At 37.8% G+C, this 9142-nt stretch overlaps 1 protein-coding gene across 2 annotated transcripts; it reads right to left on the bottom strand.

Annotated features, from left to right (window-relative positions):
- On the bottom strand, positions 1–2332 carry LOC113055414 (GTPase IMAP family member 8-like). Of its 2 annotated transcripts, XM_026221719.1 has the most exons (3): positions 2200–2332; positions 886–1484; positions 1–759 (listed from the first exon to the last, which is right to left on the bottom strand). In XM_026221719.1, exons 1-3 carry the CDS (start codon positions 2318–2320, stop codon positions 670–672), a joined length of 810 nt encoding a protein of 269 aa, XP_026077504.1. In that variant the 5' UTR covers positions 2321–2332; the 3' UTR covers positions 1–669. The 2 variants fall into 2 exon arrangements, 1 of the variants encoding a protein (XP_026077504.1); XR_003277527.1 differs by lacking the exon at positions 1–759 and having other exon boundaries at positions 1364–1501.
- Positions 2333–9142: the final 6810 nt, after the last annotated feature.

Genomic DNA, 9142 nt, shown 5'->3' with positions numbered 1-9142 from the left:
TTATAAAGTTTATTTCACAATGTTTTACCACAGTAGACCACACCATCATCAATAACCGGCCATTTATTAATCTATCTGATCAACAGTTCATTTGAGTCAGGAGTAAAGCAAAGAAAAGTTAGTCAGGAGATGATCAGATTTACTTCATGGTTTTAATTTAAACCAAACTAAAGTTTCTGAACATGACTTAAAAAGTGAATGTCTGTACTATAGAAAACATTCACCAAATAACGGTAGTTTCGCTGAAATACTGAAGATGAAATAAGGTATTGTTGCAGTAAATTAGACTGAGGAAATGTGTTTGGAGGAAGCACTGACACACAAAACACAAGACATCTTGATGAATTATTCTGGCACACAGCGTGCAGCGATGCAAACGGAGCTTTATTCTCATAATGATCTTAACAAGTGATGGAGTGTCAGTGTGAAACATCATCAGATCTGCTAAAGCACTGAATCTGTCAGGAGAAACATGAGTTTACTGAGCTCTCCTGACGGGACAATGATCAGAAATATTGAGCTTATACGTGGATTCAACAAAGTCTAATAGTGAAATGGTCAAATATTAGCAGTGTAGGGTTTTTTTGCATTTGTTCTTCCTCACAAACAGCTGTAAAGAAGCGCTGTGTGTGGATCTCTGAGATCGTGTTCCTCTCGCTGGTTTCTGAATCACACGGTTGTTAAAGATTCAGACATGTTTCTGCAGACCATGATGTCTTCATCAACACTTTTCCCAGATCTGCTCTTTCCTCTCTGAAACTACAAAAGCAATATCAAATCATCTTCAGCGTCACATACCAGTGTCTTCATCTTGAACAGCCAATCCATCTCATGTTTTTATCATTCATGTCATTTATAATGGCAACAATATACAAGACAACTTACAAATGACAAACGAGCGTCTTTGCTGTTACTCCTCTGCCTCTGTTTGATGAAGAATCTCCCTCCGTTCTCCGTCATCATTCCTTCAATCTTCTGCAGCAGATCTTCAACTTGAGCCTTCACTTTCTTCATCTTACTGAAACAGTGAGACTTTCCTCCACATTCAGTCACGAGTCGCTGCAGATCCTCATGATGTTCATCAGTGGTCTGATCCAGATCCTCCAGATCATCTCCATGTGTGAACAGAATCATGATGTACTTCTGAACTTCAGGACCAAACAAACACTCAATATAATCCAGGATCTGTTGCTCATTTTGCAGAGGTTTCTCCAGAGGAACGGTGAGCAGAACTGAACTGAGACCTGCTGAACATCCAGAGAGCAGCTGCTCTTTCATCTTCTCCAGCTGCTCTTCATTCAGATCTGGATCCAGTAGATCTGGACAATCAATCACAGAGACCTGCTTCCCTCTGATCTGAGTCTGACCCTCACACACTTCAGACTCATGCCTTTTAAACCTCTTTTCTCCCAGGATCAAGTTCCCAGACGAGCTTTTCCCACAAGTGTTTCTGCCCATCAGAAGAATCCGCATCACTGCATCATCTGGATGGAGAAGATCACTGACATACATCACATAAAAATATGATACAAGACATCATGTTGTTCTTCTCAGTGGAGGTCAAGAGTACGCAAAGATCAAATATACCTTGTTTCACAAAGAATGTGAAAATATATCTCTGCTCAGCTGTAAATGAATCTTAAAGCAAGACAGAATGAATCAGAATCTAAATCTGTGTGATGTTACTCTGTGTCTTTACTGAAATAAAGTCTCGGAGATAAAAGTCTGAATCTTTAGGGAGACTGTGAATCAATTTGATTTGGTTTTCAGTTTGATTCAGGAGTGATTTCTGTTCATTCAGAACGATTCGACTCAGATTTAATTTGATTCTGTAGTTTTTAAGTGCATAGGATTATTATTTAAATGATTAAATGTAAATGATTATATAATGGGATTATGATTTTGTGATTTGCAACTCTTTAAACCAAGCTTGTCTACATGAATAAATTAATATAGTTTTCATTCAATCAACTTGGTTCATGTTAATTTACAAATAGAGGACTAATTTTGTCCAATGTTAGATCATATCAGCCATTAATGATGTTACATATATTTATTTTAATATTATAGGCCACAAATGATTTGAAACACACGCACACACACACACACACACACACACACACACACACACACACACACACACACACAGTTTTGCAAGAACATCAACAGTCTCTGAGTCTGAGTGAAGATATTTCATACCTGCAGGTCTCTCCGTCATCTTTAGTGAAAGATCAGAAGAATAAATCCAGCATAAAACATTATTAACCACGCTCTTTAAATGACACACGTCGAGGATTTGCTCAACAGACAGAAGCAGCATTTAGATACTTTCAGTTTGTTACCTGACGAGGAGGAGCCTGATCGACCAACACTGAACATGTTCAGACACACAAGAAACACACCTCTACTGCACACACACACACACACACACACACACGCACGCACGCACGCACACACACACACACACACACACACACACACACACACACACCCACGCACACACACACCACTGTCTCTTCCAGACCTGCAGCTCTGATAATCACTCTTTCTTCTGACCGCAGCAGATGATCATTCTTATTCTTTATAAATCTGACATCTATAAGGTAAAGTTTTGAGCTAACACCAGACGACATGAACAAGGTGCAGTATTTATTTTCACAAAGCCTTACCTGAATAAAGTTATGGGTTTATGAAATCTGAAAGGTTGGGTTCTGTTTCCTCCATGTGCTCTCTCCTTGTTTTCCCAGAGTTTCCTCCATTTGCTAAACACATATTCACTCCTGCGGCCTCCCAAAGATCCTCAGGACCCTCATCTACATGAATGTTTACTTTGTTCTCTGTCCCTGCATATCAAAGAATGAGGTCAGATATAGTGTTGATTTCTCTCTGATGTTTCAGAAGTACCTGATAAGAGCGCGAGTCTGAGCACTGGACCTTGAAGAAGTGTTCTGCATCTGTGTTCACAGAACTAGACTTTCTCCAACTCTCCAGGACAGAAGGGACATCAGATGTGCTGATATACCACCTCGGTGGGCCGCTTCACGCCTGAAACCAAACCCCCGCAGTCATCCCATGTTATCTTCAGAGATATGCTTTGAACTGTATGTCTGTGTGGAGATATGTGCTTCAGCCACCAGAATCCAGTGATCTGAAGTCATGTAGCTGGAGTACTGAGCTCACAGACAGATCCAGCTGGAGGACCATCTGCATGTGATAGTGGGACAAAGAGACACTTTCTATGTCATTTACAAGTGTGACAGTATCAAGCTTAATATAGCAGACAATGAGCCAAGACTATGGCCCACACAGAACAAGCCCCGACTCACACTTAAGCTGATTTGTCAAATAGGGGCCGAATCTGGCCCACACACAAACATCAAACCACAACACACACTGATACCAGCTTTTGATGTGTTTGAGCAGGATCTGTCCATCTTTGTCTGAACTGCACAATGATTAAAGCAACAAAACCCTGTTTCCAAAAGACACTTACAGAAAGCAGAGCACTAAATGATATTAACCACATAAAACAAGACGGGAAACCCCCTAGGCCTACATATTTGACCATAATATAAACTTGCTTTAGACTACCAAAATATCACTGAAATGCACAGTTTGGACAGATTTGGATGTTCATGAATACAGACACATTACCGTGATGCCCTCATCAAACACACCTGTCTCTGTTTTACTTGATTCATTGTAATAATGTCCTATAGTTCTAGTGATCGTGTCATGAGTTGAGGCTTTAACTACAGGCAGTGCTGGATAGTAACTGACTACATGCACTGACAAAAATGATTATGGCCCCAATTAAATTAAGCTTAATTCAATTTTGCTAGTTTAATCCATTAAAATTTAGTTTTTGATTTTAATTAATAAATATTAATTGGACATACATACATAAATACGAAGCCATGTGAATTAATTAAATTCAGTTTGAAATATTAAGTTGTTTCTGTGTGCATGCGCACAAATGCACATTTTCACGCACATTTTCAACGTTCACAGTAACTAATATTTCATGTAATAGAGCACAATTTATTACAATGAATAGTTATTTTCGCTCTATATAGAATATAATATGCTCTAGTTCAGAACGAGTCTTTGGGATAAATTCCACAGCAACCAGCCTGATACTCCACGCATGCACAAATAACACAAATATTACTGCATTTTAAAAATATTTTTGGATGAAAATGTAGTTTTATCAAATTAAAATATGCCGTTTATTTATAAAGATAGCACCTATTTTAAAAAATGTCTCAAGTGCTTTCGGAGATGTTGACGTTAGCTCCAGGCCGCATCAGCTGTTCCCGTTTAACGTTAGCTTTACCCAGTCCTCTGAGATTCTGCCTTATAATGTGGCTAAACATGAGATCTAAACAGTTTTGGATGGGAAATCTTTAATCTTCTTAAATATTTGTTCTAGAGCAGTTTTTTGGACGGTGGGTAAGGTAAGTTAGTGCTAGTAGTGGCGGCTCATTGATCTTGATTACATAATCAGGGAATTTGATTAAATTTGTTCTACAATACTACTAATCTGTCCTTCTTTTTTTTTGTTAACAACTGTTTATTGAATTTTCTTTTGTTTACAACAGCAGAAAACAAAAAGTTAATAATAATAAAAAATAATAAATAAATACATAAAGTAAAATAAACAATAATATAAATAAATTAAGTAATATTAATACATAAAATATAATAAAATAATACTTACAAAGGTTTTAGAAAAGATGAAACGACATCTAAAGATGAATGCCATAAATTAACAGTTTTCACATTAGATCCATGTATACGAGAAGTTGAGAGTTCCATTGAGATAATATCTAACAAATAAACCGCCCAGGTTCTTCTGTCCATTGTGTGAGGAGGATTCCAACGATTGACTAGCAACTTTTTTGCTGCAGTGAGAGCAGCTAACAGGAAACATCTTTGTTGGACAGACAAGGTGAGGTCCCAAAAGTCATTCATGAAAAAATGACGTGGAGAAAAACATATCTCAGTACCCAACAAATAAGAAAGGTCCTGTGAGAGCTGAATCCAAAAAGGAGAGAGAGAGGGGCACTCCCAAAAAAAAAAGCAAAAATGTGCCTAAAAGTCCTTGCGGACAGAGAACACACTTAGGAGAAGATGACAGATTCATATGATAACGTTTCAGTGGGGTCAAGTAAACCCTATGCAGCAATTTCCAATGAATAATTTGGTGGTTTGGGTTTTTAGAAGACAGTTTAAACATTCCCCATATCTGATCTGAGAATAAAACATGCACCTCCTCATTAAGATCCTTAGCCTAAACAGTTGTAATAGACAGAGGTTTGTAAGAATGCTCAAGAAGAAAAAGATAGATGACTGAAGCAGAGGAGGGAGATTCCTCAGAGGGAAGGATTAGTTTGCGCAAAGGGTGAAAAGACAGTTGAGAGTTCCAGGGCACCCTGTATGCCTGTAGGGCCGATCTAATGAGCAAATACATAAAAAAAAAGAAGTGCCTGGCAGATTATATTGAGCTTTGAGATTCTGGAAGGATTGTAAACCACTATCATCATAAATATCTCCCAGAGTATTTACTTTGTGATGAGTCCATTGCGGACAATGGAATGGAGTGTTGCCTGACAAACGATTATTATTGTGAAAAATTGGAGTATGCTTATGCCAAATTTCAACTAATTGTAAATGTCTTTCAACGTCCCTCGATGTAGAAAGTAGATGGGTTACAATGGGACCAAACCTAGATTTACACTGCTTAAGTGGAACCCCCGAGGAAACAAGATCCTTCAATTTATATGGATACACAATAGATTCCTCAATTGCTCTCCAAGATACAGAAGCATCAGGGTCAAACCAAACTGATAAAGGGCGGAGGGAAAAGGCTTGGGCATACAATCTAAAATTAGGGAAAGAAAGACCTCCATGTAATCTACTTCGTTGTAAAGTAGTCAGTTTGATACGAGACGTTTCCCATCCGATATATACCGTGAAACACATGCATCAAGTTTGTTCCAGTAACCAACTGGTGGAGCTAGAGGAATCATAGAAGAGAAGAAATTAATACGTGGGAGAACATTCATTTTAATCACCGATATACGAGCCTGAAGAGAAGTAAGAAGACGAGACCAATTTTCTAAATCTGAGGATATTTTGCCTGGAATACTACTATAGTTTTTTTTAAATAATTTCTTGCAGGGAAGGAAAAATATCTATCCCCAGGTACTTAAAGTTTTGAACTACTGGAATAGATACAGAAAGGGAAATGGGATCAAATTTAGAATTGAGGGGAAGTAGACATGACTTACTCCAAGTTATTTTAAACCCAGAGAGAGATCCAAAATGGTCAAATAAATTCAATACATGGGGAATAGAATGTGATGGCTTCTCCAGAAACAATAAGATATCATCAGTGAATAAAGAAATATGATGATGAGTATTCCTTATACTTATGGGAGAAATAGTTTCAGATAGTCGGACCGCTTGTGCTAAGGGTTCCAAAGATAAGGCGAATAAAAGAGGAGAAAGCGGGCAACCCTGACGAGTACCTCGATGTATAAAGAATGGGTTAGAGCAGACAGAACCTGTGAGAACAGAGGCTGCTGGATTGGCGTACAGAACTTTTATCATGTTTATGAAACTTGATCCTAGACCCAGATGCTGTAGAACCGCCCATAAATAGTTCCATTCTAGCTGGTCGAAAGCTTTCATTGCATCTAGAGATAATACTGCACAAGGGGAGGACGAACTATTAGTTGAGTTAATAATATGATATAACCTGCGTAAGTTATCTGAAGTGGAGCGAGATTTAATGAACCCTGTTTGATCATGGTGAACTAGTCTGTTCATATATTTCTCTAAACGACGAGATAGTACCTTAGCATATAATTTAACATCAGTCCCTATCAAAGAGAGTGGCCGGTAACTAGAACAAGAAGTCGGATCCTTATCTTTTTTTAACAAGAGAGAAATCACAGCTATATTAATAGATGGGTGAAATGAACCTTGAGTAACTGAAAAATGTATCATATCTAACATGAGGGGGCCTAAATCCGACCAAAAAGTCATATACAATTCGACAGGAATACCATCTAAACCTGGGGATTTCCCCTTGTTCATAGATCGAATTGCTGACTCCAGCTCCTGAAGGGTAATCGGTTCAGCCAGGTAATCAGAGTCCGAATCTGACAGCCTAGGCAAATCAAGGTTGGACAGAAAAGATGCAAAAGTGTCAGGGTCACCAACAGCAGAAGAAGTATAGAGGTTAGAGTAAAAAGAATGACTGATACAAGAACAATGCTGATTGTCTCTAGTCAGATTCTGGAGCTGTGATTCCAATTCAACTATCTTTTTATGTCTGTTTTTCTGAAGGAAAGAGGCATATGAAATTGAGTTATTCCTTATAAATCCTTTAACTGCATTCCAAAGTGTTCGTGGATCATCCACTGAGCCTTGATTAATTTTAATAAACTCAGCAAAATTATTTCTGAATTGACTACAGAAGTTTTCATCTTGTAACAATTTAGGGTTAAATTGCGATCTAGTCGCACGAGACGGTCGAGGGATCAAAGATAATCTGCACAAATTTCCATCATGATCAGACAAAGATAAGGAACAGATATCGGCATCTAATCTGTCCTTTTTAATGCTTACATGATTAATAATTCAAACTCTACCAAAGCACTATAGTTGAGCAGGTTCTTCTGCATGGACTGACCCTGAGACTCATCTACAGGTTTTCAATACACCTCACACAACACACACACAATATCTTTACACCACTTCAGATGAGAGAACTTTCTTTATTCTATGTACAGTAAATACAGTAACACATGTTGTACACACTCAAACTCGTTAATGATGAACTGATTTGTAGCCATGTATTTGTGCAGAACTGAGAGTCGACTGTCTTTTGTCAGAAAACTCAGAAACTTCTATAATAGAAATGTGTCAGAGAATACTGAATGAATGACTTCATAATTTATTTACAGTAACTGACCGTATATTCCACTGTGTGTTTACTGTATATCCTGGTGTTTGAACTTTTCTCTTCCAGTGCTTTTCATCGACGGTAACAGTAACATATATTAACTGTAACAGTGTCAAATCAATAGTTTGTGTAATATGATAAATCATCTGATCTGTTGATGCGATTGATTACAGACACACAGCAGAGCAAACGAGAGAGTAACCAGTGCTGACCAGACCAATGTAGCTTTCACTCTTTGATGTCTTTAACTTTTAGTTCATTTGTGAGACTCTAATCTTTGTTTCAATAGTTTGATTAGTAGCCTACATAGTTGTCATGGTGACGTGTGGTTGTGTAGGCTATTTCTAGTAATTAAAGATGACAAAATAAATGGTGAATAATGAGTTTATTTAACAGCTGTGCTGGTCATCTCAGCATATATATCTCAAACTGCCTTCCATCTGTCATCCCTTCATTCAACACAGTAATCAGCTTCCTTTTTCTGAAGATGTGTGTCATCAACACATCCACACAGAAATACTGAAGGAAATTCCAGTTTCTAGGTTACTTCCAGAGATCACAGCATGTTATCAAGATGATGCCGCTCAAATAAATATGCATGTGGAAATGTCAAAAATCAATAAATGAAATAAAACAGAATATAATCCTCTCCTGATGTGACTGTAACTCCCCATGAATTACTGTAGCCCTTTATGTTTACTAAGTGTTGTATATAAAGTTTTTAAATGTTTGAACTCGAAATATGGCAATAAAAGCATTTTCGCAGCTTGAACGAATGAATGAATGAATGAATGAACAAATGACCGAACGAACAACTGACACAATGACTGAATGAATAAACAAATGAACTAACGAACGAACGAACAAACGAACGAATGAACGAACGAATGAAGTGGATGAGACTGAAAGAAACTCTTAAGAAATCCTGCTCCAGACCAGGTCAGGTTCACAGGGTAACTTTAGTAATTTACTGAGAGGTTTAGTTTAGTTTTTTATTGTAACCAATAGCCCTGAGTTTCTCTTTTCTGGAGTTTCCATCAAAACCCGCTTTCTGAAATAGACCCCAGTAGAGTTTAACTAGAAAAATACAGCATCAGCATTCAACATGCAAATGGACAAATGAGCTGGCATTCTGGCCAGGAAAAAGGAGAATGACAGAGTCTAAAG

Source organism: Carassius auratus, chromosome 3 (genome assembly GCF_003368295.1).
Source record: "Carassius auratus strain Wakin chromosome 3, ASM336829v1, whole genome shotgun sequence".
NCBI lineage: Eukaryota > Metazoa > Chordata > Actinopteri > Cypriniformes > Cyprinidae > Carassius > Carassius auratus.
The sequence above is the reverse complement of the archived record's forward strand: the minus strand, read 5'-3'. Positions and strand labels throughout refer to the sequence as shown.